Source organism: Amblyraja radiata, chromosome 2 (genome assembly GCF_010909765.2).
Source record: "Amblyraja radiata isolate CabotCenter1 chromosome 2, sAmbRad1.1.pri, whole genome shotgun sequence".
Classification (NCBI taxonomy): Eukaryota; Metazoa; Chordata; class Chondrichthyes; order Rajiformes; family Rajidae; genus Amblyraja; species Amblyraja radiata.
Genome location: NC_045957.1, coordinates 81,081,202 through 81,102,420, shown reverse-complemented (window position 1 = coordinate 81,102,420; position 21,219 = coordinate 81,081,202). Strand labels below are relative to the sequence as shown.

General features: G+C 42.0%; 1 protein-coding gene across 4 annotated transcripts in view; it reads right to left on the bottom strand.

The window, feature by feature from the left end:
* Positions 1-21,219, bottom strand: part of LOC116990944 (cadherin-18-like) — a 794,245-nt gene that overhangs the window by 202,886 nt on the left and 570,140 nt on the right. For all 4 annotated transcript variants that reach the window (XM_033049123.1, XM_033049131.1, XM_033049142.1 and 1 more), the window contains one exon: positions 15,334-15,628. In XM_033049123.1, the coding sequence (XP_032905014.1) occupies positions 15,334-15,628 (295 nt within the window). The remainder of the gene's footprint in view (positions 1-15,333; positions 15,629-21,219) is intronic.

Genomic DNA, 21,219 nt, shown 5'->3' with positions numbered 1-21,219 from the left:
AGAAAACCCACATATTCATAGTGAGAGCATACAAACACTGTACAGAATTCACCCATAGCCGGAATCAAACCCAAACCTCTGATGCTGTAAGGCAGCAACTCCTACCACTGTGCTGCCCTTCTAGCTCTTCCAGTAATTTGCTCTTTGCTCATAATACAGATATTATTCTGGCAAGTCTGAGCCCAATGTTGGACTTTGTGCAACAGAGGACAGTGTGTAGCATTGGATTTGATTTGATTTGTATGCTTGAATGCAGGCAATTCAATCAGCTACAGTTACCTAGTTTCATCAGTGTACACCTGGTTGTTGGACCTAAGGGTCATAGCAACTATGACATGGAAAAGCAGTGAGGGAGAAGATTGTTGTTGGGCCACATGGAACACAAAATTCTCCAATGAAAGCTCTAATTTGCCTAAGGGATCCATGTTTTTAAGTTATATGTTTATTTTTGTGCATTTGTTTTTGGCATGTGAATGTTGCTATTCTCCATCCCCAATTCTCTCCTGAACAGACTGTTTTTTTTTTAAAGGGTCATTTCACAGAGCTATTAAGAGTGAACCACCTTGTTCTGGATACACAAACCAGACCAGGGAACATTCGCAGATTTTCTTTCCTTGAAAAAAGGTCGTTTGCAATGCGTCTGAAGAAGGATCTCAACCCAAAACATCCCTTATTCCTTTCCTCCAGAGATGCTGTCTAATCCGTCGAGTTACTCCAGCATTTTGTGTCTATCTTCGGGCATTTACAACAATCTACTACTAATGATACTAGCATTTTACTAAAGGTTTACTGAAATTGACATCCCCCAGATGCTGTGGTGAAGTTAGAACTCACGCATCTAGATTAATGGCCAATAATTTAACTACTAAACTTCTGCAGACATCATTAATTAAGGTTCACGATTTTCTTTGACATTCTTCTGCTCAGCGAAAGTAGCTTGCTGGGGAGTGCAATTTACAGAACAGAATAAATAATTTACATTTGAAAGCACATCATTTGCCAGCAGATGCCTAGTTTAACCAGCACAGTTTTTAGACAGCAATGTTTTGTCCCTCGGGATGCCTGTTTACCTGTGACTCACTTACCTGATGTTATTTATATTCACAATGAATGACAAAGTGATGGATGAATCAAACAACCAACTATTAATATCCCAGCTATCCACACACAAAATCAACGGTTAATATTGTCCTTGTAATTACTGGACCCAGGACCCACTGTTTGAGTAAGAATACTAATTAAGTCCTTCCCTCTAACATTATATATTTATTTACAAGGACAGGGGCAGCAAAGGCAATGGACAACCACTTCCAGAAAGTTGCTCTATAAGCCACACACCATCCTAACCTGGAAATATCAGAGGAAGGATCCAGACCCGAAGCAACAGCTATCCATCTTCTCCAGAGATGCTGCTTGATCAATTGAGTTTCCCAAGTATTTTGTTGCTGGGTTAAAATGCTGGATTTTAATGCACCCCCAACACAAGCTTATTTGGTGATGGAGATATAAGAGACTGCAGATGCTGGAATCGTGAATAGATAAACAACTGTTTGAGGAACTCAGCTATGGAGGGAAAGAGATAGATGACTTTTCGGGTCGGGACCCTTATTCGGACTCAAGAAGAGTCCCAACCCAAAACATTAACATTCCCTCCACAGACGCTGCCAGACCCTTCAGTAGCTTGTCTATTAGTCCATGGTGTACCTACATTGTAATTGTGAGCAGAGATCAGAGAGAAGCAATCAAATCCATCACATGTATGAGACAATCAATATTGATGGGGGTAGGGAAGGGATTAGGTAGCATTTGTTTGTTTTGTCTTTTGTTGGTCTTTTGATTTTAGCTTAGTGTTTTTCATTTGTGCAGAATATGAACTACAAAAATGTCTGAAATGTCGTCACTTCTGGCTCCGCCCTAGATTTTTTTTCTTCCAGTATCATGAACTATTATGCTTTAAGAAATTAACCCTTTACATCCCACATGATTTTTACAAACAATATGGATAAAGTTATTAACTTCCTTTCATGGAATGTGAATGGCTTGAACCATCACATTAAGAGGAATATTTTTTTTAAATTTCTTCGTAGACTAAATGCTCAGATTATTTTTGTTCAGGAAACTCATCTAAGGCAAGATGACAATCAGCGATTTTTCAAGTTTTGGAGAGGACAGCAGTTTCATTCAAATTCACAGGCTAAGGTGAAAGGAGTCTCTATTTTTATTGACTCCTCAATTCCGTTTGTTCATTATGAAACAATTTCTGATCCATATGGTAGATTTTTGGTGATCACTGGTGTTCTTTAAAACCAAAAAGTTGCTATGGTGAATATTTATGCACCAAATATTGATCACCCTGAGTTTTTTAAACAGTTAATTGCATCCTTTCCTAATTTAAATGAACACCTTTAATAATGGGTGGAGATTTCAACTGTTTTTTGAACCTCTTGATTGACAGGTCTACATCTGATCATGTGCTTACAAATAAATCAACTATTTTATCAATTCTTTTTTACTTGACTCTGAAATGTTAGAAGTTTGGTGATCCTTACACCCAAATGACAAAGAATTATCTTTTTTTTCTCATGTATATCATAGTTATTCTAGGATTGGTGCAGGTTCGAATGGCCTACTCCTGCACCTATTTTCTATGATTGACTACTTTATAATAGATTCTCGACTAGCTTCATCGGTCACTGCATGTGAGTATGATGCAATTGTTATTTCTGATCACGCACCATTGAAACTATCAATCAAACTTCCTGATTCCAAGTTTCGTGCTAACCAATGGCGATTTAATGCTACTTTGCTTCAAGATTTAAATTTTGTTCATTGTATTAAAGATCAGATTGCTTTCTTCTTCTTAACAAAGTCTACTGAAGAAATATCCAATGGTATAGTCTGGGATGCTTTTAAGCATATATTCTTGGACAAATTATTTCATACTCCGCAGGATTAAAAAAACAAACTCAAAAAGAAATACGGATATTGGCTGATGAAATTAAAGAAATTGATTAAAAATATTCAAAGCTCCTAGTTTAGAGCTCTATAAGAATGGAGTTGAACTTCAATTGAGACATGATTTGTTATTAGTATCACCGATTGAGAACCAGCTACTTAAAACTAAAAGTCAATTTTATATACATGGCGAAAAATCTGGTAAATTACTCGCTAAGCATCTATCGATGTATTTGTATCAATCTATCGATGTATTTGTATCAATGAAGGTGGTGTCGGCCTAACGTCAGATTACTAAAGTGAGTAAACGGGATGGTACACTAACTGTAGACCATGATGAAATTAATAAATCCTTTCAGGAATTTTATACCTCCCTATACCAATCAGAATTTTCTACTGATTCCAATATAATGCATGGGTTTTTAAAGAAACTGAACTTGCCAAATTTACCACATAATGAGTCTCTGTTGTTAGATGAACCCATCATGGAGGAAGAAATACAGAAAGCAATCCTTTCAATGAATTCTTGTAAAGCTCCCAGTTTAGATGGGTTTACAGTAGAATTTTAAAAGTATTTCTCAAATTTATTGTCTCCTTGGCTATGCAAGGTTTTTAAAGAAGCCTTTTTAATGAATAGATTACCACAATCCTTTTATGAAGCATTTATTACTTTAATTCTTAAAAAAATAAATACCCTACAGAAGTGACATCATATAGACCTATATCACTGTTAAATGTAGATTCCAAAATTCTTTCCAAAATATTAGCTATGAGATTGGAAAATATTTTACCGCAAATTATTTCTGAAGATTAGACAGGTTTTATTAAAGATCGTTACTTTAACATTAGGAGATTAATGAATATCGTATATACAGCGTTAAATAAAACCCCAGAATGTGTCATTTCACTTGATGCTGAGAAGGCGTTTGATAGAGTAGATTTGGGAATACTTATTCAATACACTTGAAAAATTTAAGATTGGTCCAAAATGTATTTCTTGGATCAAGCTGATATATGTGAGGTAAGGGAAACGAGTAAAGTAGTTATGGATACTATGAGTTTCAAAGTAAAAGAAGTACTGACACTTTTGAAAAATATAAAAGTGGATAAGTCTCCAGGTCCTGACAGGATATTCCCTAGGACATTGAGGGAAGTTAGTGTAGAAATAGCCGGGGCTATGACAGAAATATTTCAAATGTCATTAGAAACGGGAATAGTCCCCGAGGATTGGCGTACTGCGCATGTTGTTCCATTGTTTAAAAAGGGTTCTAAGAGTAAACCTAGCAATTATAGACCTGTTAGTTTGACGTCAGTGGTGGGCAAATTAATGGAAAAGATACTTAGAGATAATATATATAAGCATCTGGATAAACAGGGTCTGATTAGGAACAGTCAACATGGATTTGTGACTGGAAGGTCATGTTTGACTAATCTTCTTGAATTTTTTGAAGAGGTTACTAGGGAAATTGACGAGGGTAAAGCAGTGGATGTTGTCTATATGGACTTTAGTAAGGCCTTTGACAAGGTTCCTCATGGAAGGTTGGTTAAGAAGGTTAAACTGTTGGGTATAAATGCAGGAATAGCAAGATGGATTCAGCAGTGGCTGAATGGGAAAAGCCAGAGGGTAATGGTGGATGGCTGTTTGTCGGGTTGGAGGCAGGTGACTAGTGGGGTGCCTCAGGGATCTGTGTTGGGTCCTTTGTTGTTTGTCATGTACATCAATGATCTGGATGAAGGGGTGGTAAATTGGATTAGTAAGTATGCAGATGATACCAAGATAGGGGGTGTTGTGGATAATGAAGAGGATTTCCAAAGTCTACAGAGTGATTTAGGCCATTTGGAAAAATGTGCTGAAAGATGGCAGATGGAGTTTAATGCTGATAAATGTGAGGTGTTACACCTTGGCAGGACAAATCAAAATAGGACGTACATGATAAATGGTAGGGAATTGAAGAATACAGTTGAACAGAGGGATCTGGGAATAACCGTGCATAGTTCCTTGAAGGTGGAATCTCATATAGATAGGGTGGTAAAGAAAGCTTTTGGTATGCTAGCCTTTATAAATCAGAGCATTGAGTATAGAAGCTGGGATGTAATGTTAAAATTGTACAAGGCATTGGTGAGACCAAATCTGGAGTATGGTGTACCATTTTGGTCGCCCAATTATAGGAAGGATGTCAACAAAATAGAGAGAGTACAGAGGAGATTTACTAGAATGTTGCCTGGGTTTCAACAACTAAGTTACAGAGATAGGTTGAATAAGTTAGGTCTTTATTCTCTGGAGCGCAGAAGGTTAAGGGGGGACTTGATAGAGGTCTTTAAAATGATGAGAGGGATAGACAGAGTTGATGTGATCAAGCTTTTCCCTTTGAGAATAGGGAAGATTCAAACAAGAGGACATGACTTCAGAATTAAGGGACAGAAGTTTAGGGGTAACATGAGGGGGAACTTCTTTACTCAGAGAGTGGTAGCGGTGTGGAATGAGCTTCCAGTGGAAGTGGTGGCGGCAGGTTCGTTGGTATCATTTAAAAATAAATTGGATAGGCATATGGATGAGAAGGGAATGGAGGGTTATGGTATGAGTGCAGGCAGGTGGGACTAAGGGAAAAAAGTTATTCGGCACGGACTTGTAGGGCCGAGATGGCCTGTTTCCGTGCTGTAATTGTTATATGGTTATATGGTTATATGGTTATATCATATCTCAGGCTTCTGTACTTACCAATAATCAGAGATCCCATTTTTCAGGCTCTTTCGAGGTACTAGACAGGGCTGTCCTTTAAGTCCTTTACTGTTTGATATTGCTTTGGAACCTTTGGCCACCGCTAATAAGGAATACCCTAATATTTTTGGTATTGTCCGTGGGAATATGACACATAACCCATCTCTTCATGCAGATGATCTGTTATTATTCATTTCTAATCCTGAGAAATCTATTCAGGCAATGGTAGCATTACTTAATCTATTTAGTAGTTTCTCTGGTTATAAACTAAATCTTAGTAAGAGTGAGCTTTTTGCATTAAACAATCTAGTTTCGAATTATGGACAGTTTCCATTTTGATTGACTACTGAAAGTTTTACTTATTTAGGTATTAAGATTACCAAGAAACACAAGGATTTATTTAAAGCTAATTTTACGCCTTTAATTGACCATATCAAACAATAGTTTACTAAATGGTCACCAATGTCCTCATCTTTAATCAGCCGAATCAATGCTATTAAAATGTTTATCTAACCTAATTTCTTGTATTTATTTCAGACGATATCAATTTTTATTGCCAAATCTTTCTTTGATATTATTGACTCCAATATTTCTTCATATATATGGCAGAATAAAAATTCCAGACTAAGTAAAAAATACTTACAGAAATCAAAAAAAGACTGTGGTTTGGCACTGCCGAACCTTAGATTCTACTATTGGGTAGTTAATGTTCGTTATTTAACGTTTTGGACAAAAGATTTAGAAGATACCCAATGCCCAGGATGGATAAATCTTGAACGTGATTCTATACAAGGGCTATCATTGGCTTCTATTCTAGGGGCCTCATTACCTTTTACAATTACGAGATTGAATAAATATACGACTAACCCAATAATAAGACATACATTTCGAATATGGTTTCAATTTCGTAAGTTTTTTCAATTGATTTTATCTTATCGAGTCCCATCATATCTAATTTCCTCTTGCAACCTTCTAGTACTGATCAAGCCTTTCCGTTATGGAAGAGGAAGGGATTAGTAGCTTTTCGTGATTTGTTTTTTGATGGTTATTTTATGTCTTTCGAACAATTCTCCAATAAATATAATTTAACTAATTCATACTTTTTTAGATATTTACAAATTAGACATTTTTTGAAGGCTACTCTACCCTTTTTTCCGTTACCACATCAAACCAACATTTTGGAAAAAAATTACATTTGAACCCTTATCAGAAAGGATTAATAACGACTATTTATGAGTTGATTTTGAAATTGCAAATAGATATCTATATTACTAAAAGTCTATTCTTGACCGGTTTTGGCCATCTGTGCTGCGATTTCCGAGAGAACGCCGCCACCTACGGCCGTCATTTTAGGCCACCTCACTCAGAGCCCCCCTCCGCCACCTGTGTGCCGAGGAATTTTCCGGTCGATGAAAAATGACAGAGATATTAATGATTTTACAAAATTCCCCATTCTCTCTGCTGCCCCCGCTGGCGGCAGGGGGGATGGACTATAAAACTAGGAAGTGGTGTGCCTCAATTAGTCTGCAAGCTGGAGGAAGGCAGAGGGTCATGTTTCTCTGAGCTGTGAACAACACTGAACACATGTCCACACAACTGTGAGTAAGTACCCTTAATGTGGTTTGAAAATGAATATATGGTTAAAGTAAAAAAGCACTGCCTGCAAATGGTTGTTTGGGGGGTTTGGGTTGAAATAAAAAGGCACTCTCTCTCCCCCCTCTCTCCTCTCCCCCATCTCTTCACCCCCCCCCCTCCTCTCCCCCCCTCTCCTCTCACCCCTCTCCTCTCCCCCCTCTCCTCTCCCCCCCTCTCCCCTCCCTCCCTCTCCTCTCCCCCCCTCTCCTCTCCCCCCCTCTCCTCTCCCCCCTCCTCTCCCCCCCTCCTCTTCCCCATCCTCTCCCCCCCTCCTCTTCCCCATCCTCTCCTCTCCACTCCCCCCTCTCTCTCTCCCCTCTTTTTCTCCCCCTCCTCCCCTCCATCCCCTCCCCCACCGTCCCTCCCCTAAACCCCCCTCCCCTCCACACACCCTTACCCCCTTCCCTCCACCCCCTCCTCCTCCCTGCTCCCCACCTCTCCCCCTCCCCTCACCTCACCCCCTCTCAGCACACCCCCACACTCCCCCCTCTCCTCACCCCCCCTCTCCACCCCCCTCTCTGCCCCCCTCTCCTCGCCCCCCCTCTCCTCTTCCCCCCCTCTCCTCCCCCCCTGTCCTCAACCCTCTCCTCTCCTCTCCCCCCCTCTCCTCACCGCCCCTCTCTCTTTCTCCCCTCTTTTTCTCCCACTCCTCCCCTCCATCCCCTCCCCCACCTGTCCCTCCCCTAAACCCCCCTCCCTCCACACACCGCTACCCCCTTCCCTCCACCCTACCCTGCTCCCCAACTCTCCCCCTCCCCTCACTTCTCCCCCTCCCCTCACCTCTCCCCCTCCCCTCTGCCCCCCTCCCCTCACCTCTCCCCCCCTCTCTCCCCCTCACTCTCACCCTCTCTCTCTCCTCCCCTCCACCCCACCTTTCCCCTCTCACCCACCCTCCCTCTTCTCCTCCTCGCCACCCCCTCTCCCTCTTGCCCCTCTCTCTGTGTCTCTGCCCCTTCTCTCTCTGCCCTCACTCTCTACCCCCCCCTCCCCCCACATTCTAGATGTGACTGCAAGTTGGGGGCAATGCATCAGTAGATAGGGTGGTTATGGGGTAAAAGGAGCAAATTAATAATATTAAAATAATATCAAGGGGGTAATTAGCATGAGTGCGGGGGGGGGGGAGATAGTTAGTGTGTGTGACGCTGCATGCCGCCTCCCCCCCCACAACCGCACATTGGGGGAACAGACCCAACGTGTCTGCACTTGGTCTAGTATTTGATAAAATTAAGAATGACTGGGAAAGAACTCCAAATTTCTCTATCTATAGAGAAATGGGAGAGGATTCTTCAATTAGTTAATGCTTCCTCAATGTGTGCAAGACACGCTCTGATACAATTCAAGGTGGTTCACAGAGTTCATATGTCGAAAGATAAGTTAGCTCGTTTTTATGGTCATATAAATCCTACCTGTGACAGATGTAACTCTTAAGTGGCCTCACTGACCCATATGTTTTGGTCCTGCCCACTTTTGGAAAAATATTGGAAATAAATCTTTGATACTATTTCTGTAGTTTTAGGTATTGATTTAAAACCTCATCCTATTACTGCAATTTTTGGGCTACCAATGTTAGATTCTATTCATTTGTCCTGTTCCACCCATCGGCTGATTGCTTTTACCACATTAATCGCCAGAAGATCTATTTTATTTAAATGGAAAGACTCTAACCCTCCGATCATACTCCATTGGTAGCCTGAAACGATACCATGTTTAAATTTAGATAAAATCAGGAGTTACATTGTTGAACCCTTGGTTAAATTTGATACGACTTGGGGAAGATTTATTCAACATTTTCACACAACATAAATTGTTCCCTCTCCAACTGTTATAAAAATTATTTTACCTTTATATGGTGGAACGGACTTGATGACAAACAGGGACATAAATGGTTGAAATTCTTTGCAGCTCAGATTCTGTTTTGCTTTTCTTTTTATCTTTTTTCATTTTCTTGTTTAGGGGGGTTTTGTTTCTTCCTTTTTTCTCTTTTTTTCTTTTTATCTTTTCTTTTTAAATATATGTTTTCTTTTAAACATTTAACTATATTTACATAGAGACCGGGAGGTCTATATTCAATGTGTATTTTGACACTGGACTCATATTTAGGTTATGCCTGTTATTAATGCAATCCTGATCCCTATGTATCAATATCATTTGTTATGTTTATCATTATTCTTTTTGTTTTGGTTTTGTTTTTGTTTTTGGAAAAAAAAAGCTAATAAAAAGATTTTAAAAGAAAGAAAGAATATTTTTCTAAATTAAAACCTATTGTAGCTTGAAACAATCTCAGATCACGTGGAAGAACCAAAGGATTATTTCTAGGATGTAGAAAACATTATATTGCAAGTCAAAATGAGTTCACCTGGATATTCATCATTGGTTGTTAGTACAAAATAAAAGACAGCATTCAAAATTCATTGCAACGACGTTAGTCGATTGGAAAGAGAGGACATCCTACGTAATGTGAATGTAAAATAATTTATTTCAATTGACTGGGAATTAACTTTTTTTCAAAGTTATTTTGCATCTTTGCTTTCACTGCGACATGCGTTATTATATACTTCATTTGATGGGAAACGTGCTGGACCTGGTTTCACAGTGATCAGTTTATTGGATTGTAGTTTATGTCACTGAAACTTAAATTTTGATGTCATGGAAAACGATGCAAATTCCTAGATCCGTTCATGACTTTGAGGTGATTTTTGTTTTTCTAATCTTATTAAAGTTCCCGATGACCACACTTCAACAAAATTCTTCATTGCCATTTCAGAACATTAAGTAATTGTGAAGGCCTTATGTTAGATCTTTAATTCAATTTTCCCAAAGTGAAGTCAACAACAATTCCGATTCATTAATACTTCACACATTAGAAATCTGAAGTCTGAGTGTGAAGTTATGGCTGAGGCACTGCATAGAAAGAAGCCAAGGTTCAGTTCAGTTGTTTCATTCTGTTCATAAGGTGCAACAATTCAAGCATATTTATTGAGACTAAAGATTTCTTTAGTCAGTAATTTGTTTTTTTTTTTCTTGCTTTCAGTGAATGAACAAACATCTACCAGAATTTGAGGATGAATACATAAAAGGACGAAAAATATTCATTATGAGAGCATTAAAACACAAAGTGTGTGTGATGGGACTAGTGTAGATGGGGCATCTAGGTCGGCATAGGCAAGTTAGGCCGAAGGGCCTATTTCCATGTTATATGACTACATGTGTTGGAAGGAACTGTGGATGCTGGTTTAAACCAAAGACAGACACAAAGGAGAGGGTTCAGAGGAGGTTGACAAGAAAGATCCCAGGAATGAGTAGGTTAACCTATGATGAGCGTTTACTGGCACTGGACCTGTACTTGCTGGAGTTTAGAAGAATGAGAAGGGACCTCATTGAAACAGACAGAATAGTGAAAGGCTTGGATAGAGTAGATGTGGAGAGGATGTTTCCATTAGTGGGAGAGTCAAGGACTAGAGGTCAGAATTAAAGTACGTTCTTTTAGGAAGGTGATGAGGAGAAATTTCTTTAGTCAGAGGGTGGTGAATTTGTGGAATTGTTTGCCACAGAAGGCTGTGGAGGCCAAGTCAGTGAATATTTTTAAGGCAGAGAGAGAATCTTGATTAGTATAGGTGTCAGAGGTTATGGGGAGAAGGCAAGAGAAGGGTGTTCAGAGGGAAAGATAGATCAGCCATGATTGAATGATGCAGTAGACTTGATAGGACAAATGGCCTAATTCAGCTCCTATCACTATGACTTTATGACAAAATGCTGGAGTAACTCAGTGGGACATGCAGCATCTCTGGACAGAAATAATGGGTGACGTTTCAAGTTGAGTCCCTTCTGTCTGAAGAAGGGTCTCGACCTGAAACGTCACCCATTCCTTCTCTACAGAGATGATGCCTGTCCCACTGAGTGACACCAGCATTTTGTGTCTATCTTCTGTATGACTATGACTGTTTTGTGTGTTGGCTGAGTCTGTTCCTGTGATGTTGCTGCAAGCAGGTTTATCATTGTACTTGTACAAATGACAATAATGTCGACTTGATAATTATTCATACAAAAATGTAGAACAAATTAAATACCTGCTCTGTCCCCCCTCCCCACTTGCCCCACCAGGCACATATTTCTAGCATATAAAAATCTCAAACACCAGCCATTTGCCACAGTATAAACATGTTCAAATCAGTGAGAGTTCTTTGGTGAACTAGACCTTGGGACAGATTAAGTTATTTGATCTTTCAAAGGTCGTACCACCCTCTGTATTGTAGCATTGCAAACATAGTCCTGCGTAGGTTAGGATTCCTGCATAAAGCGGGCAAAACCACAATTTGCTATTTGTGGTCCTCTCCCAAATGGTAACAGTTGAAGTGCCAGCCAAAGTGAAACAAGAAATGGCGCTCAGTCATGATGAATGCAAATGCATGAAAAAAATGGAAAAGGAAAAACATGAAATTCAATTAGACCAAAGTGGGCATGTTAAAAGAGATGAAAAAAAAAGTCAAATTATTCAAATGAATATAAGATGATCTGATAATGTCCAGGATTGATGAGCTGGGCAATAAGGAAATGGATAACAAAATTGACCAAGAGTGTTTCCCTCCAAGCGACCAAGAAAAAATCAAATTCAAGAAGCAAAGACTTTATCAGAATATGTAACTTAAAATTGGAGAGACTTCGGCATCTTAAATATGTTTCAAAATTCAATAATTAAACTAAAGTCAATTCTAAACTTTACCAAAGTGGAAGTTAAAAAAATATATATAAACATTGTAATTAAGGGAGCAAAAATGATTGGCTACATTTGTAAACTTCAGATGGTCAATGGTACTTTTGTTTTTGGAGAGCTGTATGGATGTTTCCAAATGACAGGAAATATAAATTAGTCTTGGCAAGGAGGCAACACAGATACATTGGACTGTCACTGCCTGGATTTAAACTGCCTGGAATTAAATGGTATCGTTCTGTTTCCCCCCCCAGTATTCTGCAACAAATTAATGAATGTTTCTGAAACCAAATGATGAGTTGTGTTACATGACTTGGAACATTTGATCTTGTACTTTTAGTCAAATTACAACCTTAATGTTTATTTTTGGTTTGGGTTGCATGGAATTATATCCTTGTCCATTCAACATTCATTGTGGAACACTGCATGGACGTTAGACCTCAGTGTCTCAAAGGATCCCTATGGTAAAAGACTTTCAGGGCAACTCATACATACACATGAAGACACAAGGAACTGCAGATGCTGGTTTACAATGAAAGAAAAAAGACTTAGCGGGTCAGGCAACATCTCTGAAAAACATGGATAGGTGAATCCTTCAGGGTCCTGACCTAAAACATCACCTACCATGATCTCCTGAGATGCTGCCTGACCAGTTGAATTACTCCAGCACTTTGTGTCATTCAAACGTACACAGTGTGACCAGGGACACACAATACATGGGATGTAAAATACCGGCCTGCATCCAGTATTGTGGTGGGTATGAAATACCTCCCATGGACTCGATCTACACTTCATGCTGCCTCAGAAAAACAGCTAACGTAATCAAAGCAGCTAACATAACATAATCATAATAATTGAGCCACCCATTCCTTCTTCTCCTTGCTCCAAATCAGCAGATGGTATAAAAGCTTGAAAGTGCACACCACCAGATTCAGGAACAACTTCTTCCTGTCCATTATCAGGCTTTTGAATGGTCCTTCATTAAGTTTGGGTCCTGTTCAATTCAACTCGACCCCATTGAGGACATTGGACTTTGTGGTGGCACGGTGGCGCAGTGGTAGATTTGCTGCCTTACAGCATTTACAGCGCTAGAGACCCGGGTTCGATCCCGACTACGGACGCTGTCTGTATGGAGTTTGTATGTTCTCCCCGTGACCGCGTGGGTTTACTCCAATATTTTTGGTTTCCACCCACACTCCAAAGACGTACAATTTGTAGGTTAATTGGCATGGTATAAATATAAATTGTCCCTAGTGCGTGTGTAGGGTAGTGTTAATGTGCGGGGGATCTAACACCAAGACCCGGTGCGCGACTTTGCATCACCCGGTGTGGCTTTAATGGCCACGGGACAATCGCCATCGCTAGGTGGGCGGTGCGACTCTCGTCAGCAGCGGCCTCTGCAGTCCGTCTGTGTTTTATTATTTTTTGTCTCGTTTTTATGCAGTTTTTGTTTTTTGTTTTTTTGGGGTATGTGTGTGGGGGGGGGGGGGTGGGGGTGGGGTGGGTGGAGGGGGTAACTTTAAAATCTTTCCCCTGCACAGGAGACCCAACCTTTTCTTTGTCGGGTCTCCGTTGTCGTTGGGGCTGCAACGTGGAGCGGCCTCCAACAGGAACGACCTGGGGCTCCAGTCACGGAGCTGCCAACTACTCACCGTCGCGGAGCTGGCTGAGTCCGGAGCGGGTGGAGCTGTGGTGGAGCGCTGCTGTGACCCGACCTCCGGAGGTTCGGAGACTGCAACTGCGGGTTTGGCGGACAGCGGCACTGGGAGCCCGTGAGTCCCTGCTGGGAGACCGCTTTTCGGGGCTTCCGCAACGGCGACTTCTCCCGCCCGAGTTGCGGGGTTGAAGAGCACCTGAGCGGGGCCTTGCACCATCGCCCCGCGCGGCTTGGAATGGCCGCGGGACTTTGCGAGCGCACGACAGGGGGCTCTAACACCAAGACCCGGTGCACGACCTTGCATCACCCGGCGTGGCTTTAATGGCCGCGGGACAATCGCCATCGCCAGCCAGGGGCTTTGACTTTGACTCTGACTCTGACATCGGAGGGGGAGAGTGCAGTGGAGAGATAAGTTTTTTTTGCCTTCCATCACAACGATGTGATGGATGTTTGTGTAAACTGTGTTGTGTCTCGGGTCTTTTTGTTTTGTAATGTATGGCTGCAGAAACGACATTTCGTTTGGACCTCAAGGGGTCCAAATGACAATAAATTGAATTGTATTGTATTGGATTGCTGGTCGGTGCGGACTCGGTGGGCCGAAGGGCCTATTTCAGCGCTGTATCTCTGAAGTAAACTAAACTAATGTGCTATAATGCGCTACAATGCTGAGAACTATTTTCTGCACTCTGTATCTTCCCCTTTGCTCCATCTATTATGTTTGAGATGATCATATCTATGTATCGTATATCTGATCTCTTTGCATACCATGCAAAACAAAGCTTTTCTCTGTACCTCCTCGGTACATGTGACAATAATAAACTAATTCTTATAGCTACCTGGTATTATGGTTATTAATTTATGGTATTACTGATTATTATATCTTCATCAGTGTGTTATTGCATTAATGGGCCTGTGAAACTGCAGCAATAAGAAGTTCATTGGTCTATTGATGGCGCATATGAGTATTAAACACTTTTTTGACTTGATTCTTGATTTTCATTTACATGCCTCCTTCTCTGATAGAGTTATGATGGTGGAGTGTTTTCAAGGAAATTCATAGCCATGATGTGTTTTATTCCCCAAAGGGGTGGGGATGGGAATATGTGACTGGTGATTTGGTCACATTGAAGATGACGGAAATGTCAGAGAATGATCTGTTGGATGTGGAGGCTTGTGAGATGAAAGGTAAAGACAAGGCGAACTGTACCTTTGTTCTGTTTTGGGGAGGGGGAGCGAGAATAGAACTGCAAGTCACAGTGGAGATGCAGGTGAGGGATCCATCTATGACAGCAGGGAGGAAACCACATTTACTAAAGAAAGAGGACATCTTTGATGTTCTAGATTGAAAAGCCTTTCATCATCATGCTTGGGATGATTGAAGTACAAGAGACCTGGAAATATTATATGTAACTAATACAAATAACGATGAATACTTGGTATTCTTAGCCACATCCATTCTCTTCATGGACAGCATATAGTATAAACTATCTCAAATTCTAATTACGTTAAATTATACTTAATTAGTAAATATTCATTTAGTTAATATGCTGAAGGTTCGCAGAGAATTAAAGTGCAAAAAATAAATAGAATCAACTGGTTCTCTCAAGATATGATAAAATGCAATCAAGCAATGCACAATTGATTTAATTAGAAGCTTACCAACTTCAGACATTTCAGGGACAGAGGCAGAGTAAGGACCCTCCAAAAAAGCTGGTGCATTATCATTTATATCTTGCACCTTGATGATAAACTCAGACTCCGGCTCCAGAGGCTTGTTTGTTTTCCTGTCCAAGGCTTGAGCGTGCAGAATGTAATGTACCCTCTGTTCACGATCCAGACTTTTCGTTGCATGAATGTCCCCTGTGCTGTCATCAATAACAAATATGGAGCCAGCTCCTTCCCCTGAAAGGATGTATTTGACCAATCCATCTCCTTTATCTGCATTTGAGTGAAGCTGTAAAATATATGAGAGAAACACAAGTTCAGCTGTAAGCATATATGTGTTTTAATCAAATCCAGCCATCTCGTCTGACTGAATTTATCCCTTTTTCCTTCTTCAATTATTTTCAAAACACTTAGTGAAATAGGATTTCAGGGGGATTATTTGTTATCATACCTACAAGCCTATTCTTCATCTGCAAGTGAGTTGACATCATAATAACAAACTATTCATTTATGATAACATTGCAGATGAACTCAATCTTCTCAACATATTCCTTCATTCTCAAGTAACAATTCATTTGGAATGGAACACTACTTGATTTCCTATTACTGGTCAATTTTAGCAATGTAATGATAACACAAAAATGATTGAGTAAGACTTCGGTTTTCATATCTGTATACCATACGTTCTAATATTTTATCCATTGGACAATGGATAGCCTATAATTAAATTTTGCCTTCAAAGATTTTTTCCATTAGAAAGAACTAATAAAGTCAAATAAAAACTATAATGTATTATTTATTGTTCAAAGTAATTTCACTCTGCATAAGACTGAGGTTTGGTTTTCTCACTGGCATGAATTACTCAAGATGTATTCTATTTTTCACTTCATTATTTCTGAGCTTTAAATTGAGAAAATAATGGGGATTTACTGCCAAAGAACAAAAAGGGACCCAGTATGGGGGGCGGGGGTGCCCAGAACAAAGAGGGACCTGCCATGGGGGGCCCAATGAGAACAAAGTGGGAATTGGTGTGGGGGGGGGGGGGGGGGGCGCCGAGAGATCAGAGGGACCCGGTTGTAGATTGGTTACCTTACTTACTAATCAATGTAGTGCTTTATTTTTATAAACTCCGCCTACTACTACACCATTCATATTATCGCAACACGACATGTGCTGTTAGTTGGTGATGCAGCATGGTAGAATTAACATGCTGCTGTGTGTTGTACACGTTACTCAATAAATACTGTTGTACCAGATCCGTGAGTATGTGTGATATATCCAACGCAGTGTCAGACATGTTCAACCAACTCTGCGTTTAAGTAGACAAAAATGCTGGAGAAACACAGCGGGTGAGGCAGCATCTATGGAGCGAAGGAAATAGGCAAAGATTCGGGTCAAGACCTTTCTTAGGCCTATTTCCGCCGCATTTACGTATATCGGCATTTATTTTCTTTCCAGTGCTTTATTTCACCTATTTTGTCCCATATCTCATGTTGCTACGGCCATTTCATTCCATAAACTTGATCCTCTGATTTTTGACTCAGACCTCGCTGAATATTCGTGGATTTTCGAGCGCAACTTTAACTTTTACATTCATGCTGCTCATAGCAACATTCCACCAGACCACCGTACGTCTATCCTTCTCAACATTGCTGGCCTAGAAGCTATCAAACGAGCAGAGCACTTTGACCTTGCTCCTGCAGTTCTGGATCACAACAATCAGATCGTGGTACCTGCTGAAAATTTAGATGATCCTGAAGTTCTGATCACCAAATTCAGACAGTTATGTGACCTTCGCACTAACTCCGTACTGGAACTTACTAAATATTTGGCTTGAAATCAGCTACAAGGAGAACCTGTGGAGACTTATATCAGCACTCTAAAACATATTGCTGCACGCTGCCATTTTGGGAATCTGTGTGATGAACCCGTCCATGACAGACTGGTGGGTGGAATCCTCAGTGACAAAGTACGTGATGAATTACTCCATGATACTGAACTAACCCTGGTCTGAGCTGAACATGCTTGCCGCATTGCTGAACTCACAGAGTCTCACACTAAATCAATGGGGCCAGAACCACATTCCTCATACCATGTTGATGCTACCGACACCTCCTACCGCACCCAGCGCTCACAGCTCAATACATCATTAGATTAGATTCCTTTATTGTCATTCAGACCTTTCGGTCTGTACGAAATTATGTTGCCTGCAGTCATACACAGCATCAATAATAACAAAACATACAATAAACACAAATTAAACATCCACCACAGTGAGTTCACCAAGCACATCCTCACTGTGATGGAGGCAAAGTCTTAGTCTCCGTCTCTTCCCTCCTTGTTCTCCCTCTGCGCTGAGGCGATTGATCCAGGACGGAGATGCTGCCCTCCAGTCCAGCGGACCTCCGTGGTGATGTCGCCGCCGCCGAAAGCCGGAACGCCGTCTCCGCTCCGAGACGGCCCGCCACATCTCGACAATCTCACAGATTTATTGAAAAGTGTTCTAACAGTGGCGGGTCACACCCCGCTGATTGCGAATTGTGCCTTGCCTTTGGTAAATTATGCCACTTTTGCAAAAGAAGAAATCATTTAATTAAATGCTGTTGAACCTGTGGGAACTGCTCAGTTCCACGGCAGCCTGTGCACCTGTTAAAACAAGAAGATTCTGATAACGAGTACCAGAAGCTACCAGCACCTCCTCCAGATATTCTCTGAGCCTGATGATAACAGACATAACATACACTCTCTGGTTGATTCCACTAACAAGAGCCTCGACCCTGAAGTTTCACTTTTTGTCAACAATACCATTACTGTTGTAAAGATCGACACTGGGGCCAAATGTAACGTCATGTCATTGTCCGAATTTACACGAGTCAAGAATATCGAACGTATTGTAAACACATCGGCTACTTTGTTAGCCTATGGAGGAGGGTAGGTGCACCCAGTTGGAAAAGCTGAGCTGCAGTGCCGCCCAGCGTCACAAGCTCACAAGCTGAACTTTTATATTGCTCATGGGAAAGTTGCAACTCTGCTTGGCATTAACGCATGCCAGGACCTAGGACTGGTAACTTTCGGGCCAGCCGTCCATCAAATATCTCCTGCCGATGGCTCCACCCAGCAGATACTTTCGCAGAACAAGGACCTTTTTGATGAAAAGCTTGGGCAGCTACCCATCTAGTACAATATCGTCACCGATGCAAATGTCTTACCTGTGGTAAGAGCACCACACCGCATTCCATATGCTATGCATGACAGAGTGCACAATGAGCTCCAGTGGATGGTGTCCCTGGGTGTCATTGCCATGGTTACCAACCCATCTGACTGGGTTTCCACCATGGTGGTCGCAACAAAAAAAACAAAGTAGAAATCCGAATTTGTATCAACTCCCGAGATCTGAACACTGCGATCAAATGCCCGCACTACCCGATGCGCACGGTGGAGGAAGTTGCTGCTCAGCTAGGCATTGCTTCTGTGTTTTCTGTACTGGATGCCAAAAGCTCATTCTGGCAGATCCCGCAGGACCCCGACTCGTCCAAACTCACCACATTCGGCACCTCCTTTGGCCGTTACAAGTTCCTGCAGATGCCCTTTGGCCTCAACTCTGCTAGCGAAGTATTTCAGCATACAATGGAACAATTATTTGAGGGATATCCTTGTGCCATAATTGTCAACGACATTCTCGTTGCTGGACGCAACATGACTGAACACGATGCCAATTAAAAAAAAGTACTGGACCATACAATTGACATCCACCTCAAACCCAACCCTTTGAAGTGCAGATTCCGTGTCAAGGAGGTCCAGTATGTCGGACACGTATTCACCAGTGACGGACTCAGACCGGACCCCTCCAAGATCATTGCCATCAAAGTGATGCCAGTCCCCACTGACGTAACAAGTTTACAGAGATTCTTGGGGATGATTAACTACTTGGGGAAATTCATTCCCAACCTCAGTGAAATATCTGCCCCCCTGCGACAACTGACTCACAAAGGCACTGCATGGTCTTGGTATCCACAACACCAGATGGCGTTCAAAATCCTTAAGTTACAATTGTCCAGTGCTCCCACCCTCGCTTATTTTGATTTAAAACTACCGGTGACACTTACGTGTGATGCCTCCCAATATGGACTAGGAGCTGTTTACCTCCAGAATTCAGTCGAGGGAGGCTGCAGACCTATTGCTTACGCCTCCCATACCTTGTCTGCGACGAAACAGCGATACGCCCAGATCGAACTAGCCGTGGCTTTTGCCTGCACAAAATTCAAGGACTTTATTTTTGGGAAGACCGTGGTTGTTGAAACAGACCACCAACTTTTGGTCACTATACTGAACAAACCCATTCATGCTGCTGCTGCTCGTCTGCCACGCATGATGATGCAGCTACAGAGTTTCGATCTCACACTTGTCTGCGAAAGGGGCAAGAACATGCATCTGGCTGACACGCTATCAAGAGCCCCATGAAAAACTTGCGAACAACAGCCGTCTCAAAATGTCCAGTTCACAGTAATGATGGTGTTGTACATCCCTACAGAATGCCTAAGCGACCTGGGAGAGCAAATGGCTGCAGATAACACTTTACAGCTACTGTCTTCAGTCATCCAGCATGGCTGGCCGGATAAACAATATCGCGCCCCACTTCCTATTCGCCCATACTACCTAGTCCCCGACGAACTGGTGCTGCACGACGGTGTCGTAATCAAGGTTCACAAGGCAGTCATCCCAACTGCCTATGGGACAAATATTGGATGCAGTCCACAGCGGTCACCCCACCGTGGAAGCAACCATATTCCAGGCAAACAGCATGTTTTGCTGTCCCGCAATGACTGAATTTGGTCACTATTCTGAACAAACCCATTCATGCTGCTGCTGCTGCTGGCCTCAACACAAGCGTGAGAAAGTTGAAGCCTGTGCTATCTGCAACAGCCTGATGCCACACAAACAGAGGCATCTCCTGCTCTCACATCCTGTTCCTCCTCTGCCTTGGTCCATGGTTGCTACTGACATATTCGAGTGGCATGGCAAACAGTATTTGGTTTTCGTTGACTCGTATTCGGGCTGGTTCGAAATCTACCTGCTCCAAAGCCCAACATCTGCTGCAGTAATCCAAAAGCTGGTACGCCATTTCGCCGTACACGGTGACCCCCGCACATCTCTTGTCAGATAACAGCAGCCAATGATTTTAAAACTTTGCTCAACTTCACCACATCACTAACAGTCCAGAATTCCCACTATCAAACAGACTTGCAGAATGAGCTGTCAGGAGCGGCATGCAATTGATGGAGCGCTCACACCTTGCTAAATCCAATGTCTACCTGGATCAACTCAACCTGAGAAACATCGCCCGTGACCCAATACTGGGGTCTCCTGCCCAACGCCTGATGTCCCGACAGACTCGTGCTGCACTGCCTGTGCCCAAACAACTACTGCAGCCACAGGTTCCTTCACCACTTGCTGTCCAGAAACAATGGCAACTGAAACGCGATACCCAAAAGCGATTTTTTGATAAATCCAGCAAACCACTTACACCCCTCTCCAGTGGCCAAGTCGTTCGCCCTCAAAACAACAAGGGCTATAGCCATTTGGGTGTCATCCACTGTCCCGCAAAAGAGCCACATTCATACCTGGTGAGTGCAGGCTGAGGGGTCTACAGACGCAACAGTCAACATCTCCTTCCTGTGAAGGAACCACGTCCTGCTGTCTCGTATCCTAAAGCTCCACATCCGATCTACCTATCTACTGACGGACTTTCTCTTCCCACACAACCTGCAGCTGCAGACCCACCCCTGGTTGTGTCTCCAGCTCCCTCACCACCATGCTTGGTGCCCCGCTCGCCTGCCTCGCTGTGTTTGTCCCCCGAGTCCCCAGTGCTCCCACCGCCTG